The sequence below is a fragment of the Rhamphochromis longiceps genome, linkage group LG10, assembly GCF_057381845.1.
Source record: "Rhamphochromis longiceps isolate RC_006_pf linkage group LG10, R_longiceps_female_GT1.1, whole genome shotgun sequence".
NCBI lineage: Eukaryota > Metazoa > Chordata > Actinopteri > Cichliformes > Cichlidae > Rhamphochromis > Rhamphochromis longiceps.
In genome coordinates, this window is record NC_140566.1 from 19538938 (window position 1) to 19562204 (window position 23267).

Sequence of the window (23267 nt, forward strand, 5' to 3'; positions counted from 1 at the left end):
AAGATCAGGCAGAGAGAGTGCAGAAGAGGTGATGTCTGTCAGGGAAGGTTTGATCAGCACATACAGGAGACAATACAGTTTGAATGTTAGGGATGATTCTTAGATTGATAATAGTTGCAGCTAGATTTGGTTTGACAGGAAACTACTATCAGCTGTTTGTCTTTAAAATAAGTGATTATTATAAATTGCATCAATATGATTGTATTTGGTCCCCCTTTACAAGCTGGCTTTCTGTAACTTGAAGAATAGAAGAGTAATGACAGAGTGGTGGTGTGGGGATTGGTGTGCGAAGAAAGAATAGGATAACTTTCCTTTGTTTTTTGTTTTTTTGGGGGGTTTTTTGTTGTTGTGTTTTTGTTGTTGTTGTTGTTGTTGTTGTTGTTGTTTTTGTTTGTTTTTTTAAACTATTTATTTATGTAGTTATCCTTAAGTTCTGTTATTGAAGTTTAAAATGAAATAAATAAAAATTGTTGATAACAAAAACTAAGTGATTATTTATACAAAGTTGCATGAAAGTAATGCCACATTTTCAGTTTTTACTGGCTGGATGAGCCACTGCTTGTTATCTGTTCTATATGTAAAGGACTCTAAAGTCCACTTGGGCAAAAAATGAAAGAGAAAAATAAAATAGAGTAAATAAAAAACTTTGCAAAAAAATAAAAAATTTTTTTATAAATTTTTAAAACAAAAAAATTGAAAAATTAATTAAATATAAATGAAAAATAAGTTAGAAAATGAAATGAAAGTGTTTATTGTCATGTGTCACAAGGGGAAAAGGCATTTCTCTGTGCAATGAAATTCTTTGTTTGCTGTCCACCCCCATATATACAATAGAAATAGAACATATAAATACAAATAGTACAAGTAAATAAATGAAGACAGAAAGAGAGACAAAATATGGAGATTCGAAACAGAGTTGTGTGCAAAAGAGCTATAGCTTAATATGCTGGCTTAATATGTAGGATGACCTGATGTGCAAAACAATTATTATTACTGTCAAAAATAGGTCAGCTGTTCAAGAATCTGATGGCACAAACGTCCAAATGCCACTTCCTGTTTGTCAGGAGAAGCCACTCAAGCCACAGCACCACCAGTCACAAGATACGATCCATGTCAGGTAACATTCAGATAGACCAAGTCTCATTATGGGGCGACTGTGGCTCAAGAGTTGGGAGTTCGCCTTGTAATCGGAAGGTTGCCGGTTGGACATTGGTCGTTGTGTCCTTAGGCAAGACACTTCACCCATTTGCCTGCTGGTGGTGGTCAGAGGGCCCGGTGGCGCCAGTGTCCGGCAGCCTCGCCTCTGTCAGTGCGCCCCAGGGTGGCTGTGGCTACTATGTAGCTTGCCATCACATGTGTGTGAATGGGTGAATGACTGGATATGGGGTCCTTAGGGACTAGTAAAGCGCTATATAAATACCATTAATTAATAAGGTTTCCCAACGTCCTTCACCACTTTGTCTTTTAGCTTACTTGAGACGACAACAGTCCTTCTTTCTTTTTTCAGTAGTTATGTTTTTAAAATGTATTTTCTGATAAAACTGCTTTCAATGGTAGGGTATCAGAAGGAGTCGCATAAGACAGGGAACTCCACGTTTGCTTTAGCAGAGTTTTACACCAGATGTTCTTCCTGACACAACCTTAAAAGGGATTTGTGTCTCCAGGTGAATACGAACCAGAAACCTTCCACTTGCCAAGCAGTCGTGGTTACCACTACACCATGGAGTCACTATATCACTTTTCGAGGGGTCATATTAATTACATTTTATTACATATCAAATGTTAGATGATGAAGATATTTATATGCAATACTAAAGAGATGCACAGGCAAACGCCCCCTTTTGCAAGTTTAGTGTATTTACAGATAAAGCTGAGACCTCTGCTGCATACTTCTGGACAAACTATAAGAAATTGAGTACATGGAAACTTCAGGCAGCTTATAATGATGCTGAGATGGTTCAGTAGCTGCTGAATTCAGTACATATAAGGCCGCATTAAAAAATTTAATGTATTGATTAATCAGATAGGATCAGTGCTTCTGTAAATTAAGTTCACGTGAGTATAAGATTTAGTGACATGCATTATCGATCCAGGCTGTGCAGACAGTTCAGTGATCTTTCTGTAGATAAATGATTTTTGTGTTTTTATTTGGTTCTCTTTTCATGTTTTATATTATGCAATCTTCCTGTTCTATTCAGATCTTTGAGTCTATATTAAAGATTGAGTCAGTGTTCAAGATTGAATTACTTAGATGTTACTTTTGTCTGTTCTGCTTCTCTGTCTCTGTCTCTGCTATTAGGAGAATTGAAAAGCAGACTTGCTGATGTGCACAGGAATGACCTCAGACAGTGACATAGTTACAGGTAATAACTTCCTGTTTCCATAGACATAGACAGATATGAGTCACTATCAAGATAGCCTTGCACATTTTCGTTTTAGTACATGTCCATAAATGTGTGTGCCTGTGCGTGTGTGTAAAGGAGACCATGACAGAGGTGGGAAATGGGGAAAAAAACACTGATTGCAGAGGTGGCACAACACTGCAACTCTGAGATTTTCAATTCGATTTCTGTGAATCGGCCAACTATCTTTTTCTCCCACGTGAAGGAAAAATGTTCACAAGCATTACAAACTTTCCTCTTCTGATTTAAAAAAAAGTTGTTTTATTTTATTTTTTTTAGAAATGCTTGAATAAGCAGTACTACAATGATAATCGTGAAAGATTTCCTTACAAAAGTACAGTCATCTTTACACTGGTCCCCTCATAGTGCAATTACTGTCCATTTGTCATGCCTATTTTTCTAAAACTTATTGTGCACATGAAGGAATAGATCAATAGATTAAATCTAGGTGAAGGACATTTCTCCTCAATGCGAGGACCTTGAAACTAACAAAGCACTTAGTGTGCAGTTATTTTTGATGTTATCAATAATACCTGTGCTTTTCCTGCCATAACAAATTATGTGCAATAAAATAAAGTCTGTAGGCTAAAACACATTCTGATATTAAATGAGATTTTCTGATCAGCTCCTTTACTTGGATACTCTGCAATCTTGAGGATAAATACTTTCAGAATTGAGAAGGTGATTCACAAAAGACACCACAGGGTAGCTTATCATAGGTTAAGCATTTTTTTTTTTTAAAAATCACTTTTATATTGGGCTGAAGGAAAAAGCACACATAGAGGAAAAAGCCAGCCTGTTAAAATCTAATAACTAGACTATTGGTCATTGTATTGTTTTAAGGATTACATGCTCCTCTGTGGCTTAAGAAGATAAGACCATCTTTGCTCTTATGATTCCCTTCCATGCGCTGCCTGGATGAACTCATACGTGTGCAGTGTGATAATGTTTTAGTTCAAGAAAATTTTAAATACAAAGAATACCTAATGGAGAGTAACAAAATATTCCAATATCATATATTTTTAACTGTCAGCTATGGCATTATTTGTCATTTTCATGATCTGTATGATGACAGGCCATAATTTATGAAACCACTCACTTTCTTGTTTGCAAACGGGAAGTAGCTCTTTGGAAAAGTCTCTGGGTTACTGGGACATGGAGCTCCTCAGCTATTGCTTGAGACAAAAAACTCTTCAATTTTTATAGAAAAGCTTAGGTACACAGATCATCAAAAACATAAAAAATGTATTCAATATTGCATAACTCTTCATCATAGTCTTAACAAGAATTTGTCAAAGGATTAAATTCAATAAAATTTCTTTTTTTTAATCTCCTGCCAATTTACAGCCAATAGTTGTTTCAAGACCCTTTATATTATAAGATAAAGATCCTACAATATCAGAAAAATACAACAATCAAGCAACCTTCTATGAGCAGTGGCGTGTCTAGAAAATTTTTGTTGGGGGGGCCAGGTAGGGGCACAGATTTGGAGAAGGGTGGCAGATTTAATTGGCAGATAATGTTTAAAAAAAAAATTCTACCAACCCTTAACCATAATTCAATAATCCTATAAACCTAATAACCAAATGCACTTTTAACTCTTATTAGAATGAGATTTTAACCACTACGGTGCAAAGTTTTTAGATACTGCGTTGATAAAGTACAAGAGATACAATCAGTGCTTTGTCAGTGTTTACTCAGCATTCAAGGACAGCAATATTTGCATAGTATTTTTACTGACATATACTGCACATATGTTTTGGGCAAAAACATTTTTGAATATTAAAATACGAACATTTGTAGCAAACAATTGACAAATTAGCCAGTTCCAATGTAAAACTTTCTCTGCCTGTTAAAAAAAGAAGATAATCTTCTCACAAACTGGTGTTTGATTTTGAAACAGGAAAAAAGTGGAGAAACAACTGAAAAGACTAATATTTGAATAAAACCTGAAAGCAAGTAAATACTTTCTATGCTGCCTTATGGTAAACTTTGGTAATATTGATAAAGAACAACACTGGCTGATGATGAAATACATTCAGCTGGCATGGTGACACTGCCAGTATAACCTGCAGGGCTGGACTGGGACAGAAAATCGGGCATTTTGACTACAGACCGGCCCACCAGGTATTAAAGCCATAAAGCCTTTGAATGAAAACAAACCCTGTTGTGACAGTGATGTACAGTCTTTTTGGTATATGTATGATTTCTATACATTTTACGTCAGATAAAAACTTTGGTTGTAAGATTTAGATAATTATTTAATAAAAGCTAGATATTTTAAATGAGAATAAAAAAGAAAAGTATTTCTTTGTGCCCCCTTTCCCTGTTAATGCCCTACCTGGCCCCCTGGCAAAACTTTGCTAGACCCGCCCCTGCACAGTTACCAGCTGTCAGCTACATAAAAAAGGATCCTGGTGGGTGGTCTTCACGTTTCCCTCTCACCAGATATCCAAACCGACATCATGACCAGCAGCTTTACAGCTGTGGCTCCAGCAAACATCAGCTGATACTAGAAATTAATATTAAATAAATTCTAACAACAGCCGATCAAGCTTAAACGTGCTGCTGTTGTTTAGCGCAACATCTGCTGGTTTCGTCTTTCTGGCGCAAAGTGGGCGATAAACAAACAAGAGAGAAAAGCCGATCAGCTGATCATCGATCAGTTTCATGATTGAAGTAGCAACAGGAGAGGCAGGATGAGAGAAGAGGCAGCTGTGCAGCGTAAAGACAGAATAAATCCAGCTTTGTGTCTTTTTCCATTCTAGCTGAAGTTCGGGACAAACTGCGTCTCTTCTCAGCTCAATACGAAACGTGTAATATTTTCTCTGATTGAGGGACCATTCCATTTTTTTAAGGAGCCGTTGGCAACTCTACTAACTAACCTTATGAATAAAATAAAGTTCACTATCAGTAACATCATAGCAACCGAACAGCTGTATAAAAACTCCAAGCTGGCTAGAACGCAGTATGAGTTATTGCAACTGACAGTAAAAAGTCAGCACAACGAAAATAAACTCCACCTAAACTTAGTTTATATCTGACCCAGATAGACTGCAGGTCATAACTTCTTACCTGAAGTTCAGTTCACCTGACACTCGGACTGGCGGCTGCCTTGGGGCTCTCCTCCTGCCTCCCCTTCCCTCATCCACCTGCTGCCTCTGTGGAAGCCCCGTCATAGCCACCACCAAACAACGGAGTTATTTCTACACATCGACCTGCATCTGGCCAATCCACCACCTCTCATTGTTCATGCCGTTACAAAAAAAATAAAAAATAAGTCAAATAAGCCCGATGGCCAGTCCAGCTATGTTAACCTGCAACCAAATCTGCAGCTCCATACAGCAATGTTACGACTTAGATTACATCTTATAACTCATAACTCTTATGTTAGCTCCCCTCAGTAGCATACTGTCTGAAATATTCCACGGCTGCAATAATTCTTTAAGTGTTATTTTTTCCTTGGTATTCTAATTTCGCCGAAGTTTACTAAACTCAACAAACTTAATATTACTTACCGGGACATTTATTCTGTCCTCATTTTCTTTCACCGAAAAATTGTTTCCTGCAGTGACGTCTTTCGTGCTTGGCTCTCCTACCTTTGCTAACGTGATGCACATAGCGCAGAAGCCGATGCTGCATTCACTTACACTCGGATATCTGAGCGTCACCGTGAAAACATAATCGGACATTTGATATTTGATTGAATTTTATTGTTTTGCCTTTGGGGTGGCACCTGGGGTGGCCAGTCTGGTTGGGGGGGGTGGCCTGTGCCCCCCCAGGCCACCCCGCTGGACACGCCATTGTCTATGAGCAAACACTTGGTGACAGTGGGAAGGAAAACCTCCCTTCTGACAGGAAGAAACAGGAAATGATGGGAAATGAAGAGAGCAAAGTGAGATGGGACGAAAGGCAAACTATGGGAGAGAGAGAGCCATAGTTTTATAGTTGCAAATTAGTAAATACAGTCATTGGTGGAAACACGCGAGGAGTGGAATAAGATGAGTGAAGAAGAAAGAGTCAGTGCATCATTGGAAGCCTTCCCAGCAGTTTGATCCTACAGCATTGTAACCAAGGGTTCGGAGTCATCATATCCAGCCTTAACTATAAGCTTTGTCAGAAAGGAAAGTTTTGAGTCTAATCTTAAAAGTAAATCCAAGCAGGGAGCTGGCTCCACAGAAGAGGGACATGAAAATGAAGGCTCTGCATGGCTCACATCCTCAGAACTTTAAAAAAAAAACTCCAGATCTCAAGATTTCCATAAAAATCAGGCTGAATTAATGGTGAAGCAGAACACCAGGATTTACTGTGGGATAATTAACTCTTAACCTAAAAGAATATTGAGTTTTTACTCCACGCTGGTGTGAGCTTTAGAGGCAGTGGGATATTGGGAATTGTACTTAAGAGCTTAACTTGTTGAACAGTGGGTTCACTTTTCTTAGTGACTGTACTGGAAATTAGGCAGATGGAAATATTTAAGAAAGCCGGATGTACTCCAGAAGTGAAAATCAGAGTTTCCAAAAGTTGATTCTGTTCATATGGACGTAGGGTTTTCAGTGGGAGAAACGCTACGTCAAGATGAACAGAATCAACTTTTGGAGATTTACTTACCTGGATGATTGAGAATGCATCGAGACGAAAATCAGAGTTTCGATTATTTTGTGCAAACGGAGACAAAATTCTTATTGATCAGTGTTAAGTGTGAGAGTTAGTTGTGTTCACAGGTTGTGCTGCACCAACAACCTTTTACTGGCAGCTTAGTGAAGGTCCAGCCTACAATTACCAATGCAATATAAAAACATTTTAAAGACATGCAGGCACGCCTCTGCATATAGCAAAAACTAGGCCTGGATTGCAGCTGCAAGTGTAGCAAAACCTGACTGTGCTGTGCACTTGGCACTGCTCTGATAACATTTCCCACAGACTCCTGCCATGCAGTAACACACATTTAACTACATTCTGCAGAAGATGTGACTCATTTTCTAAATTCAAATATGTTCGTTGTAAATGTCAGTGTTTTTAAGTTTAACTGTAAGTGTTTATCATTTATAATAGTGTATGTATAGATGCTGCTTTTGAATGTAAACAGAGTTAATCATCTGTGGAGGGTCATATAACAGAGCAGTCATGCCAAAACTTTGCTTTTGGCTGTGCATAAATTTATGTGCAGATGCAGAAGAAAGTCAAACTTGTTTTGCCTAGCCTTTTTTGCTTTTGTGTGTATGAGAATATTCACTGAGGATTCTGGACACTTTCACATAAACCATAATCCCTCAAACGACCTTTACTTTATTCACAAGTAATGGCTGCCCCTGAGACAGATGCACAGTGGGACTAAATCTCGGAGAGGGTTTGACTTTTACAGTGTAACACCCATTAGACTTATTTTAATAACATACTAAGTTGCCAGAAACAGATGTTATTAATGACTGGATTTCTATTAGCTGTTCCTGTACCTGATTCCTGAAATTGCGCTTGCTTGGATGACTCGTACGGTTCTCTGAATGCGTAAATGGAGTGAAGCCATCATTTGAGCTATTAGTTGCACTTTCACTCCTATAACCACTCGAAATGTCAGCCATTACTCCAATGAAATGGAGCTCGATCAGGTGCCATTACAATTCAGCCAGATCATTCTGAATGTGGCCGGCTTGGTCATTCACTCAGATTTTACTCAGGCAACTTGGATAAAAGTGTGCTGCATAGCATTGGCTAAAATGTATATGTTATCTACTCTGCTTTGCTTTTCTGTGTAAGTCACAAAAACACTGATACTTCATTTGTACATTAGATGTATAGGTAAGCAACACGAACAGTTAATTTGGAAATGCAGAAAAAACACTTTCTCTTATGGCACAATGCCTCCCTTGTATGTATTACTTACAGCACACTTCATTTCATTAAATGAAGCTTTAGTTGTATGGAACAATTTGAACATGTAATTGAGGATACTACACAGAACTGCCAACATGGTCTCATCAATGATTCATTTGTTGGATAATTTATTCATTAATGACCTTATCGTGGATGTCTGGAAAGAGACATTAGATTAGCCGGTCTCAGAGGACATGCATATGTTTTCATTGTCTGTCTGTCTTGCATTTTTCATAATGTGAACATGGTGCAGATAAGCAGCAACAAAGTTCTAAAAGTTCATCCCTGCAAACTGAGTTCTTCAGTGTGAAAAATATTTTATGACACCATTTCAGAGATTTGATTCAGTTCAATTCAGGTTTATTTATATAGCACCAAATCACAATAACAGTTGCCTCAAGGCTCAAGGCCCCTTATAATGGAAGGTATAGATCCTCCCGGATTCTGGAGAACATCCCAACAATCAGATGGCTCCATATGAGCCAGCACCCTTACAACAGGATGAAACCTCCAGCAGAACCAGGGTCAGGAAGGTGGGAAGTAAACTGAGGTGATGTGGTACTATGAGGTCTTTAAAATAAAATGGGGCCTGATTATTCAAGACCTTGTATGTCAGGGGAAGAGGTTTAACCTCCTGGGACCTGGGGTCCACATATGTGGACATCACATTTTGGGTTATTTAGACCAAAATACTCAATTTTGCTCTACAAGGGCCTGATATCCACTTACGAGGACATTATACTGCTACTGTTTTATCAAAATTTTAAATGAATATCCTCATATGTGGCTCTCATCATTCTTAGAAACAAAAATTAGGTAAAAAACAAAAATCTTGTAATCCTTTGTTTGAAATTAAAAATGCATGCCGTGGAAGAGTTCAGGTCTTAGGAGGTTAAATTTGATTATGGATATAACAGGGAGCCCCTAATATGGAATAATCTCCTGTCAGTACTCTCTCTGCAGCATTTTGTATCAACTGACAGCTTTTCTGGGAACTTTTAGAAGAACATGATAATAATGAGTTAAAATAACCCAACCTAGAAATAACAAATGCATAAACAATTAGTTTTTCAGCATCCGTCTGAGACAGGATGCTTCTTTATAGATATTGTAAGAAAGCAGTCCTGCATATGTATTAAATATGCTTATATTGTATCATATCCTGGTCAAAAATGGCTCCAAGATTCCTCACAGTGCTGCTGGAGACCAAGTAATTGCCATCCAGAGAACATATCTGGTTTCTAAGATTTTTAGGCCCAAATATAGTGACCTCGATTTTATCTCATCTTTTGAAAATTATGGTACATCCAGGCCTTCTCCAGTCTTCTCATTACCTCAGTCTCATCTATAACTGATTCATTTTTGTCACCTGACTTAATATGTAACTTCATATATAATATGACAGTTATATAAGAAAGAATGCATTACAACTGGCCAACTGCAGTAACTCTTGTATTTGTGACAGAGGCCAGAACACAAAGTGAGTAAAAGCAAAGAAGAAAAGCCCCAGTTGGCTTTGAAGTGTATCTATCACAAATACGTCTGTCAACAACTCTGGAACTCTATTATATATTGTCAAGTTTTCAAAAAGTCCTCAGAAGGATTCTGAGAAGAAAGTACAATAAAGCACATAAGGACTTGAATGTATTTAGACATCACAAAACAAATGCTGTTAAACTGAATACTGTGCATACTGGAACATGTTAGATAACTAAACTATATCAAGTCAATAAATAATGAACTGAATTTTAACAAAGACTTTTTAAGCACGAGCCTTTATTGATTTAGACTGATTGTTACTGTCTCATACAGACACACATGACTAACAAAGTAGAAATGCAGAATGTGGAAAGATGACATGGGCAATTGCATTAAAAAGTAATTTGACATGATAAAATAAGCCTCCAGCTCACACTGCTTGTACTCCTGCTCGTCTTCTTCGGCCTCGCGATCTCCTCATGTTTAAAACCTCTGCAAATGAACACAAAGTAAATTTAAACATGACAAAACGGTGCCCTACATACCAGATTATTTAGAGTGATGGTGCAGCAGCTGGACTTCCTGTTCCCTCCAGAAGAGGTCCCCCCCCTCTCTAATCATTTTGCAGGGTCATCCTGTGTGAGAAAAATATTGATGCTGTTTTAAATCCCTCTGTATTTTTCTGCACATATTGAAGGCCATCATGTCACATCAGTTTTCTGTTACACAGACCATGGCTTCATTTATTGCTTAGACCTCTGCGGCTCCAAGAAAAAAACAAAAGAAAAAGGATTCATGGGAAAACTATTGATTCAGTAACATTTTTTTTTTCATAGTGTAATTTGCAACATGGTGTTTCTCATTTGTCAGCGCCCATGGAGTAGTGTAGCTGAAGCACACCCACAGCGCAGAGGATCATTGACATGCAGGGGATGTTACTGCATGCCCTACTTTCCTGATAAAACCACTGACATGTTAAATGAGGTAGAAGTTAAAGTAGTGTTTCTGTGTTGTCACAAGAATAACAGACAGGGGAGCTGAGAGGAGCAGCAGTCTGTGTTCAAACACCTTCGCTGCCCTCTGCGAGAGTCCCCATCTAACATGGCTAAGTAGGTAAATGTGATGGAGTATTGATCTGAGCATCGGAGTTTTAGTTCCCATCCATTAGTTGAAAGGACTCAAGGAGAGAAGAGTGAAAAAGTCCTCAGGGATGCCCCCCCTGATGCTGTGATGACTCTTCATTAACTCAGTTATCTAAAAATACTTTCCATGGCATACTTTCCAGATTCATTCAGACTCCTCAGGGGCAACAGCACCCCTCAGTGGACATGAGGATATATAACACCTGATATTCTTGAATTTACTGAATAATTTACACAAATCAGAGACAGAAAAACTGAAGACGACATTTCATTTTTGTTGACATTTGATATTTTTATTCTCATGTTCAGTAACCACGGTTCTGTTTTCTGTCACTTTATCAGAAATAGTCAAGCATAAATCAACCAGGCCTACCCAGCTAGGTTTGAAGCCTCATCACACACGGCTGAGGGTTCACGTCAAAGACTCTCACTCATTGTCTGTCTTATTATCGCTCACATACACACATCTAGACACACACGCGTCACACTGTTCCCCAGCGAAAGGCATCCGCGCGGGATTATGCCAGCACTGTAAAAATATTATAGCCTATCATAGTAACACCGTAGCAGCGCCGCCTACAGCTGAAACAATAAGAGCCACAAAGCTTTAGTCTGCTATTGCTTTAGTAGGATAATATATGGAAGGTTCACATTTCAGCATATATCAATATGATAGGAAGACCCTGAAAAACTATGGTGTTTGATCTGCTGGCACAGAAAGCATTGCAGATATTTACAGTACAGCCTGTACATATATTCAGAATGCAGATACACAGGCATCACCGTGCACACTCGCAAACATTTCAAACATGCTTCCCAGAAGCAGAGCAATGGTCACATGTCTTAGACATTGTATAATATGAGAGCAAAAAAACCAAACAAAACAAGCAACAGTGACACAATATACAGAAAGGTAATGACAACAATAACTTTAAAATGGCATTTCATTTAGATAACACTGTAAATAGTGACAATAGAGAACAAAATAAACAGTAATCGCCACAAAATGTATGCTGAGCACGTTCACGGACCCGATGAGTGTTTTCCCTTTATGTGATTCAGATCCTTGTGAAAGTCATTTCACCTGAAACTAGTGCAGCTTTCACAACACAGTGCTGACACGTAACTATGTGCTGGTCTTGGTATTTTTAGAGCACAGATGTTTTCTTTGCATTTTTACAGTATGTGTAGTTTTTCATTTAATAACTACATGTGTATTAATTAATAAAGGAGCAAACCTGCATGTCATGGAGGTTTGCACGAGTGTATTATTAGTTTAGATTTGAAGATCATCACATACTATCAATGCTGTGTGATTGATTTTTTTTATATAAATACTCTACAATGGAATCAGAATAGAAGTAACATTATCTATTTTCTATTAATAGAAAACATTGTGAAATGCTTTGATCAAATTTGTCATGTATATTTGTCAGGCAGGTCATGTAAAATTAGTTAAGATAATTAATATCTGTTGTATTTATATTCATATAATTTATATTATATGTTCTAATATAACTTATATTTAACTTCGGTGTACATTTCTGTTAGGTACTCTGTTACAGTAACCATGAAAGTGATCAGGTGAAGGTTAAACACTAACCCAACCACTGCAGCAGCATCGTCATGATCATACCTGCTGGTGCTGGCTTCCTTACCTCGTCACTGGAAGATTTGGAAGATTAAATCAGAGAAATATAATAATATAATAATGTAGTTCCAATAATCTACATGGATACATGAGACCTGGTGTCAAATCACTAAATTACTTTACTGGAAACAAACACTGAATCTGTGTTTTTTAAAGGCTTGGAAAATAATGATTTATGATAAAAATAAGTAGTGATATGTTGTTTAAAGACACCTGATAAAATGACACAAATACTCTTTCCTTCAGTGTGTGTGTCTGTGTGTGGTACAGTAAAGCTTCCTATGCCTCAGCACCGTGAAAAGGCTGAAGTCCACTGCCTGGGTGATTATCCTCCTGGGTCACTGGTTCTCAGGCTCAGCTGCTTTGGCAGTGTGACCCAAGACAAAGCTTAATTTCTGGGGTTCAGAGCTTGGCCTCGGGGCTTGTCTGGTCAACGGGGAGAAAAGAAGAGCGGATCCTCTGGGCTTCGTTAACACATAGGTGACCAAATGCCTTGTTGTACCATTCTGGAGATCTTCCCCTGTAACAAGAAACACACTCATTAGCGACTGCAGACGAGGTTGAAACATAAGACTTTAAAAACCCTGGAGGTGCATCCACACCTGAGGTCCACTCTGCAGATATGGGTGAGTCTGGTCCTCCCCGTCCCACAGGGCTCTAAGAGGTACTGTGACTCCAGCACAACCCCCCTCACTGATCCTATTGGTGGGCTGTCTTCATGATCGACAGACACACTAACAAGCGCAGAGGAGCCTTTACAGAGGTCTGTACGCCATGATCTAAAGGACACAAGCAAGGAGTCAATTTGAGGTATTCTTTCTTATTAGGGCTTCAACTATCAATGGTTTATTTTCAGGAACAATTTCATGTAAATTCTCGGGCGATTACATTTTTGAAACAGGCAATCAAAATGTTCATATTATTAAATAATAAATGTCTCGTCTTGCCAAGAATAAAAGCTGCAAACTGTCACATATGAAGAACCTGCCCCCATTACATTTGTAGGAGTTGGAGAACATATCAATTTTCTTTCCAACAACTAATCAGCCGCTTGTCACAGCTCTTCTTTTTACCCAGTGTGGTATTTTAAAAATTCTCCTGTATGTAAAGCCCTGTTTAAACAGACATACTGTTGCTCTTTCTGCTTAATCTTTTCATTCAACACGTCAGTCTTTATGTGAGGGAGAACACCGATTGCAAAAAGAAAATGCAAACGAAATTTAGTTTCCCTGACCTTAGTACCACATATTCACAGGTGGGTTGAGGTGGCATGTTGCAGCAGGAGTACAGGTACACATCCGTCTGTTTGTCCAGCGTCTCCAGAATCTTCTCCTGCTGTAATTCAGTCTCCCACAGCGGGCGTTCTCTCAGCAGCCGATGCAGCACCTCAGCGGGAGCTGCCGACACCTCGACACACACTCTCCACCTCCTCAGAGGGTTACCGTCTCCTACCTTAGAGAGAAACACATTGGAAGAGCGAAATATTATGTAAAGGTGTATCTCAAGGGCAATACTAGAAACTTTATAGATTTGATTTTCCTAGACCAGACTAAGTGGTTAGATGTAGATGTAATCAGTATATGTTTCTGATAATCTGCTTGCACAGACATGAATAAGAACAATATTTTTCTGATTTCCACTTCAAGCCGAAGTCACAGAGGTCAAGAGACTAGTCAGAAAAAACCTGAGCAACGTTCTGTTGCTAAAGAAAAATATGCATTTTCTAATTAGTTGGCAAGTGGCTGCTGGCTGTAGCTAGGTTTAAATCACATGCAAATATAGAGATGGTCAAACCCCCCCCCCCCCAAAAAAAACTTTTGTTACTAGCAAACTACAGTGATCAGTATTTGTATGGAAGATGCTGACTCTGCAAACAGTTTACCATCTCTTCACGTTGTAGTAAAACTTGAAAAAGTGCATCTTAAACTGGAAATGGCCTCATTCCAAAAGATTCAGCTTTCCAACATTTGTAGTTTGCATCATCATCGAGCAAGTAGTTTGCAAGTGTTTGCAGAAATTTCACTGCTGCAATTGCCAGGATCCTCTCAGTCACAACCACTAGCCAACTGGTTGTGCAACATACACTTTTCCCCAGCAATTGAGTGTTACTGGGCGTTACTGACAGCTTCTATGCCTGTATGACTGTGGTCCTTGCTCTGCATCCAGTTTCTTCCAAACCCTCCCAATATCCATCCATTATTCTAGAGATTCAGTAGCCACACATACCTTTTTAAATGACAGTTCTGTATGGTCAGTAGTTGAGCGAGACACCCAGCCTTTGCTCTTATCTTTGGCCTCTTTCAGCAGGTTCTGGATCAGCCTTTCTAGGTGTGCATGATAGGATCCTTCCTCATCTTCTTCTTCCTCGTCCACATCCACTTCCTCCTCGTGAGCTTTGCAAAGCTCGTCCAGCGGGGGCACCATCAGCTCAGCTTCCATGTAGGAGTTGTGGGACTGGGTCACCATTTCCTCTGGGATCTGTGGAACAGCCAGAGAAAGTGAATCAGATCACACAGCACCACTTCAGCTAAATACAAAAACTTTTACAGAGGAAAATGAACTGTAGTTATAAGTTTAATAGTGTATTACAGCAGCTCCTGTCAGTTTGGTAAAACGTTTTAATATCCATTATCTTCTAAACATAACCTCACTGGTCATTTCCCTGTGTTGGAGGAATTCTGCAGTCCTCTGTGGGTTAAGAAGAGCTAATCATTCAGTCCTGTATGAAAACCCTTCAAACCGCATGCATAGTAATCAAATCTGTTTGTCTTTCTCCCTGAAAGCAGCAGCATACTGTACACGCTGACAGCCTCAAAGTAATGATGAGCTACAGTTTTAGAAATGAGCTCATTAAATGCAATTATAACGTGGCCTTGGCTACTAACCACGCAGCAGGGCAAACATCAGTCAGCTTCATGTTTGTTTGTCAGTGTCTTACATAAAGATAGAGTCATGTATTATTTCTTTGTGAACAGAAATAAATAGTGGCGTATTTGATCCTGACCTGAAACAGACGTTGGCACTCGGTGATCATGTGTGCCAGGCCCTGAGTGGCAGCCAGGTTCTCGCTGAGGTCTTTCTGATCGGGTTGGCCTGTAGTGTACTTCCTCTGAATTGACCTTGAGGAACACAAATTATTATTGAATATACAGAACTGTACAACAGGTGATATATACGGAGTCATTAATGGACAGAATTAAGTCCAGATCCCTAACATACAAATGATCTTCATGCAAATTATAGCAAACATTACAACAAGGAAGGAGAATCAGAGTGGTAGCACGACAAACAATCTTTATAAGGGTGGTTACACCGTTTGATTAGCAGAACCTTGCTGCTACTTACCCCATTATTTTCTATGGAGGAAGAAATAAATGTGTACTTCTCTTTTCACAGTGTGTCTGCACTTTTTCTTCAATTTTAATAAATAAATAATGACACACCTGAAGTTTTAAACATCTAATTTTAACACCTGGTAAGGACCAAGTACTATTGAATTTTATCCTCAAACATGAAACCTTATAACTGAAATGGGACGTATCTTCTTTTTTACCATGATTGTTGATTTTCTAAATGTACTGACACATAATTACAATCTTCGTTTACACTGACATTTTTACACTGCTCAGAATAATCCATAACTGTGAACAAAACTGAGAACCAACTGAATCCTTCTTTTGTTAACTGATGACTGTAATAGTCAAATGTTTAGTAGTATTTAGATTTGCTCAATTAACAAAGCATAAAATCAGTTACCAATATCCAAAAGTTAAAAAGAGAAATTTGAGAGATATTTTTATATGCAAGGAAATATTTGTAAAGACTAGTGTTGTGTGGCATCAGATTTTAGCAAAAGGAGTAAATTTGTGGAATTTATGGAGAACTAAAAACAATTAAAACAGTGTAATTAAATGTAATCAAATGTTTAAGGCAAATACGAGTTATTAATTTCACTTTCATCAGCTTCTACGTTTTTTATGCAAGAATCAGCGTGTTCATCATCCCATATGCGCACCTTGGTGATAAGGCTTCGCTCTTCAGTATGCTGAGGTGGAAGAGCGACGGCCCCAGACAAACAGCCAGGTTCATGGGTGTCATCTGGTTCTCCTCCACCATTGATGTAACGTCACGCAGGAAGTAGAGCAGCGTCTGCAGAACCTCCCTGTTTTCGTCTGGCATTAACAAGATGGCCGCTCGGACGGCCTGCAGTCTCTGCTCCTTTGGGACATCTGAAGAAAAATATGGACGTGAGGAGGAGTGATGGGTCAAATAAACAATGTGGTTAAGGTTTTAAACAATAGAAATTCTTCATTATATAGCAAATACTGTTTTCAATATTTGACTGAATATGATTTATGATTTTGGATACAATTAACAACGTTGTTTTATAGCATATCGTTGATTAAAGATTGAAGCAGTTTTTTACTGGTTCAGAAATTAAAATGTGATTTTAATTTTTGATTAGAAGAACAAACAGATCACATATACTGTGTTTGCCTGTTTACTAAGGCCAACTAAACCATTAAAGCTATTTACAGTCACATGCAAATGACTGCAGGTGTGCCTCTGAGGTGGCTTACACTGATAAATATGCAGGAAGGTTTCTCCTAGCTTGCTTGTGAGGAGAGGTTCAGGCAGGTCTCTGAAGAACTGTTTGACCATGTCGGCAACATCGTAAGCTGATTGGTCTTCATAGTTCACACAGTCAGGAGACAACTCGCACTGCTGCCTCAACGCCTGAATACGAGACTTCACGCCGGACTTCCTGAACAATCCAACCTAAGAGAAGAAGACCAGAAGGGAAGGGACAGTCACGGGAAAGAGACAGGCAGGGCATTAACTGTTTATCGGCTTATTCACGCCTTCAGTAGCGCTTTAAGAAGGACAAAGTTTTATTGATTCTAACCTGGTCCAGACAATGTGTTCTGAGGTGGCTGAGGGCTTGCTGTAAACACAAGGGGAGTGGAAAACCACAGCGCTGGACATGGACAATGAGGGGAACCCCGAACACACTCTTCTCTTTGTAGTCTGGCACCTTCATGCGCTTCATAAACTTTGGCACAGACCTGAAAGCAATAGAGAGAATTAAGTGTGTGGCAGAAAAAGTGGCACATACTTTGATTATCTTCTCTTTATTTAAATGCCGGTTGACAGGAGTAAACAAAGGTCACCGTAAACAAGTCAAAGCTTGCGTTTCGAGAGCATAATCAACTGATGAAAGTGTGTGGGGGTGACAACCTAAAGCCAGTTTGTTCAAACACTGCGGCATGCACGAGCCCAACTGCATGCATGTTTTGAAACCAAATGAAGCTGATGGTTGGCCATATGGTCCTGCTGTTTCAGCTCTTCTGCAGAGTTAATGGAAGCAGTAAAAATAACCACTGCAAAAAGTGTCACGCGTATAGAACATACTGTACCTTGCTAACCTGGACCACATAAGGAAAAACCAAAAAGATGGTTTATATTTTTTATATTTGAGGAAAAAAAGACGGGGAGATGAAGAAAGAGGTTTGATAAAGAAATGTATAAAACAGTTTGAGATACTTTGCGTGTATGTTTGACAGGTTGTGAATGTCTAGTTTTATAATAAATGAATGACTGAAAGACAAACGTAGACTTGAAATTGTGCAGTGATTGTAATGCACGCCCACCACGTCCAGCCGTGTTTGTTGGACATCGAGTATTTCTCCATGATGGCGGTGAGGCGGAGCAGGGAAAACTTTTGCAGCAGGCTGAGCTGGCCCGCTGATTGGCTGCTGATCTGCAGAGAAGATGCCGGCTGGTTGAGATGATCTGAAGTTCTGAAACTGGGCCATCGTAGACTGGGATGGGAAGAAAATACCAGCAAACAATCAGACACTGTGATTCAGTCACTGTAAATATGAATCTAGTTTATTTTGAGTCTTGTTATTATAGTTTTGTGGAACTAGCGTTTAGGGAAGAATATAATTGTACTGGTTTAAAACAAAACTTCAGGTTAGACAGATTTGATTTGCTGAAGGCAGCCAGTAGAAACATTACCCAACCTGTTCAATGTTAAAGAGGAGGTCCTTGATTAAAAATCAACCATTCAACCATCAGGGGCTCTTATGATTCTCCAGCAGAGAGTAGGAGAAGCATATATTACTTTTCTTAATGAACTTAGTAAGAACTGTTCAAAGGTGGAGGACAAAGTGCTGATGTGGAGTGAGAAGACTTCAGCTTTGAAAGGCACCCACTTGATTCATCAAGCACAGGCTGCTGGAGCCGATTTTAACTTCAGAGGAACCATGCAATATTATTTGGACTCCCAACATTTATAGTACATGTCCAGAGAGGCATATATGGACAACAAAGGGCATCGCACCAATTTTCCAGTACTGGATACTTGACAGAGGTGTTGCTAGGCAGCAGTTAAGCCTGATGTCTATCTATTAGCTATTTACTCTTACGCAGGCAAGAGAAAATGAAACATACAAGCAGTAACTGACCCTTTTTTTATGGTTTATCATTTAGAATCTATACCACCAATGAAAGTGAACAACGAGCTGTAAATATAAACACAATTTAACCCAGGATCACCACCCTTTTTACTGTGCACTGCTTCATTAACACTTTGGTTGTGCTCTTTTGTTTTTTCCCCAAATAAACTGTTGCTTATATACATCATGAGTACTTTGGTGTGCTTCAAGATCTCAGCCATGATTGTAGTGATTACACTGTTAATATAATCAATACAATTTAGGGCCAAAACTATAAAAACACAACTCAAGTAGTAATAAAACCATAATTATCCTTTAAAAAGCTGAAGGGCTGCTCACCGTGGTCTTGTGAGGGAGGCCCCAACTCCAGAGTCTCTCCTCTCCCGGCTGGTCCCCGTTGAATCTGTGTCATTTAAGGAGACCCCGTCTCTCTCACCTTCGCTGGGAGTGGTCCGGCCCTCCCCTTCCTCCTCCCCCTCCCCCGTCTCCCCTTCGGGCAGCACGCTACGGCTCCAGTGGTTCACAATTTGCTGCAGACCACTGACATGCTGGATAATGTCATCCAGGTGAGGGAACAGATTGTCCTCTTTCTCCAAGTCCAGCAGGTCTCCTGTGCTGGCATACAAATGGGAGCCTGGCACGTTGTCATAAACACTCACTCTGCTGCCCCGTGGAGCTCCAGGACAGGGTTTAGACAAAGGTTTACCAGACCAGGGTTCACCCAGGCCATTGTCACGGGGAGAAGTTCGGGCATGCACGTGAGAGTCGTTGTTTCTGTCACCAGGGGAAGGCGCCAGGCTTTCTATGGAGAGGGCTTTTGGAAATGTGCCTGGTTTATGGTCTTTGGGGATGTGAATGAGGAGGTTTTCATATGAGTGAAACTGGTGTCTGCCAAACTGGCTCTGACCTTCGGTCCTTTTACCCTGAGAAGGCAACACCATATCCTCCAGATACATGCTGCTTCTCTTGCTGGCAGTGCGGGGCTTTATGCACACAGGCTCCTTCACAGGGAGCTCCACAGTCTCATTGCTGGGGCTCACACTCACTGTGACCTGGTCTTTACAATCCTTGCTAAGAGAGTCAGGGGAAATGTCACCATCAGTTTGGTGGTTGTGTTTAGGGCTCTGCTCTAATTGGCTGATAGGCGTACACTGGAGCATCTGCAGCGCCTGAGGTTCCTCCCCCTGTAACACCGGCCCGCTGATGACCAGCGGTGGCCTGCGGTTTGAGCCCTTGCGCCTCGTCGATGGCCCCCAAGTACGCATTATTTCCATTCGCCGCAAAAACTCTTTGGCTTTATTCCGCCTCCCTTGCCCGTGGCGGCTGCTTTTGATCGGCAGGGAGTTATAGTGTGGGAGCTCCCGTGGCGGTTGATAGGAAGCAGAGAGGGAGGCCATCGATATGGAGTCGGGCATGGCAGAGGCAGAGTCCTCACTGTGTAGCGAGGAGATTTCCGTGATCTCCTGCTCACTCAGGTCTGTCAGCACGCTCTCACTGCTCACTGTGCTGTGCAGACCCTCCCCCTGACCTGTCGGGCTGCTTTCATTGGTGCTGTCAGACAGGAAGTCTTGTAGGCGAGACCAGCGTCGGCTGCTCCACTCGAACGTCCACCTTTTACTGATAGCCAATGGATCATCTTCATCGGAGTCATCACCCTGTGGAAGGAAAAAGGAAGTATGAGCTTCTACTGTCTTAAGTTTAGGATACTAGAAAATAAAAATAGCTTAAATTTATTGAAAGATTTGGGATCCATTGTTGAACAAGCTAACAATTTTACAGTATGAATCAAAATGCATTTCATCACAGTGACTGACAGTACACCACACCATAATTTTCAGGCAAGCAAGTACTGTAGCTGTGTATAGTAATTGAGGAACAACAATCAAGCTGCAAAAACCTCTGTTCTTGTAATTCATTGGCAAAATTTTTGACTTACTTTCTTCTTGGGTTGACTGACGTCCAGTTTCATGGAGGCGCACTTGTTCAGAGTATTCAGACGCCTGCAACAGACAAGCGCACAGTCAAATGCTGCATCTAAAGCTGCTCTTCTGGATGCGATTTGTCTGTTGTGTGTCTCTATCCATCTGCACTCTGACGCCGCTCCCTTTCAGTCTCTTTTCTTGCTTTTCACTACCACCTTCTCACATCCCTGCTGGGTCCACTTTCAGATATGCTTCTTCACTGCCTGCTTTAAACTTCTTCTCAGACACTATCTTCATTGTAGTCTGTCTACACACATGTTCCACGCTGATTTTCTTCTTTTCTTCTTCTACTTTTCTCTGCTGGCATCACACCCCTGAAATTGATTCTCAGTCCCGAACACGGCCAGCTCCTCCCCTTCACTTTTCTCCCTTCACCCTGAGGAAAGCTTCCACTGTCTCCACCTTCATTTAGGATGTGATGAGTGGCTCTTTAGCGGGGTGGTGTCTGTGTCCGTGCCTTTAAGACGGGATTGTTAAAAACACGTTTCAGGGCTCATGACCTCTGTCATTTGAAAGGATTTCAGCCCTCTAACAACACAGTAGGAAATCCTCCTTCGTTCACTGTAAACCTCTCTGTCCTCTCATACAAATGGCCAGACAAGAATTGCTCTGCACAACTTGTGTCATAGCGAAAATGACTATATAATTTAACATTTAAACAACACATTATGAGCATGTTTTATAGCTCTTGAGACACTTTCAGGGGATCTGATGTGTGTTCTCTCACGGTATAGCTGTCAGGAGCCACTAACGTTTTAATTACCACACCCTCCTCTGCCATAGACACTGGGGAGATGGGGGGTAAGCAGGAGAGAGAAAAGAAGCAGATAAGGAGCAGGATAAGCTGTTGCAACCATGTAAAGCTTTAATAAAATGAAAACAGGAGATCTGAAGAGGAAAAATCAAATACATGTGGAAAGAAACACCACAAAGTTGGGAAGTGTTGGGAAGTACTGGCATCCCTTCACTCCTTCCCCACTACTCTCACCCATTCCTCGCCCCCTGCTTTTCCCCCCGAGGGTCTCTCCTCTTTGAATGGGAGATCAGAGTTCGACAGAGGGGAGGGGAGGTGACCAGATCAAAGCTTCAAAGTATATGGGTGGGAGACGTGGAAGGGGAGTTCATTAGGGAGAGGGGGGTCAGACATCTAATGAGTAGCAGTTAGCATGAGGCCGCAGGACAAGCCAGAGAACTGAGCAGGAAAAGGAAGCTAGAATTTTTCTGGTCTTAAGTGTGTACGGGTGGAGGCATAAGTGTAAACACTGAAACGCGTCGACGTGCCGGCGTCCTTACCGACAAAGAGGCTCCACCAGATCCCGGTCCAAAAAGTCGTGGTCCCTTTTAACAGACGAAATGTCAAGCGGAAACTGGGAATCTGGATGAAAGAGACAGAGAAAATGAGTTTTTTAGTTAATGACTAACAGATAACATGAGTCTGCATATTCCTCTTTGAGTTAACTGTTAAAGAAGTCTGCTGCCACCACTGTTAACACTCCTCATCTGCATCTCAAGTTTTCTGAATGCACACACATACGCACACGCTTTCAAATCCCAAAATAGCTCAAATCCCACAGAGCGCCAATGCTAAAATGACTCAAGCTTTTTTTTATTTTGGTGATTCTCAGCGTGTGGTTGCAGACTGCAGGCTTCATGTTTGCCTGGGGAGCAGCCACAGAGTCCCAGAGCCCGGCATCCACAACCCAACATTACTGAAGCTCTCAAGTTTTCTCAGAGAAGCTGTGTGTGTGCATATGTGTGCATGTGTGTGTGTGTGTTGCTAAAGATGGACTGTTGTGCTTTAAGAGCAACTTCTTAGATTAGGCCATTTCCTGTTTATGTTTGAAACGTATAAAAAATCATCACATGAATAATTGCTATTAAGAAAGAAAGAAAGAAAGAAAGAAAGAAAGAAAGAAAGAAAGAAAGAAAGAAAGAAAGAAAGAAAGAAAGAAAGATGGGTAGATGACTATAAGAAAAGTGGTGGGTGAGGAAGGGCACAAGGAGAAAGGTGGGAGAAAGAAGACAGAAGTAGAAGCTATGAGAGTCCCAGCAGTGATAACAAGGCCTTTCCCATGACCCCTCCCTCCAGACAGGAACTGAAGCCTGGAAATAGAACGCAGTGGCCCAGAAGACGAGGATACAAGGATGGAGAGATGGCAGAAAGAGAGAGAGAAGCACAGATGGTGGAAAAATAAAACAGAGAAAGAACACAGAACGCAGAGAATAAACAAAAGGAGAGCTCTGAAAGAGGAGGTCCTTGTGTGAAACAAGTCAGC

General features: G+C 40.4%; 1 protein-coding gene across 2 annotated transcripts in view; it reads right to left on the reverse strand.

The window, feature by feature from the left end:
* Nucleotides 1-11437: 11437 nt before the first annotated feature.
* Nucleotides 11438-23267, reverse strand: part of stard13a (StAR related lipid transfer domain containing 13a) — a 52022-nt gene continuing 40192 nt past the window's right edge. For both annotated transcript variants that reach the window (XM_085420787.1, XM_085420788.1), the window contains 12 exons: nucleotides 22285-22366; nucleotides 20946-21009; nucleotides 19349-20664; nucleotides 18200-18370; nucleotides 17455-17614; nucleotides 17129-17327; nucleotides 16564-16777; nucleotides 15553-15667; nucleotides 14775-15026; nucleotides 13783-14000; nucleotides 13151-13327; nucleotides 11438-13068 (listed from right to left, as the gene is read on the reverse strand). In XM_085420787.1, the coding sequence (XP_085276913.1) occupies nucleotides 12951-13068; nucleotides 13151-13327; nucleotides 13783-14000; nucleotides 14775-15026; nucleotides 15553-15667; nucleotides 16564-16777; nucleotides 17129-17327; nucleotides 17455-17614; nucleotides 18200-18370; nucleotides 19349-20664; nucleotides 20946-21009; nucleotides 22285-22366 (3086 nt within the window). In that variant the 3' untranslated portion in view covers nucleotides 11438-12950. The remainder of the gene's footprint in view (nucleotides 13069-13150; nucleotides 13328-13782; nucleotides 14001-14774; nucleotides 15027-15552; nucleotides 15668-16563; nucleotides 16778-17128; nucleotides 17328-17454; nucleotides 17615-18199; nucleotides 18371-19348; nucleotides 20665-20945; nucleotides 21010-22284; nucleotides 22367-23267) is intronic.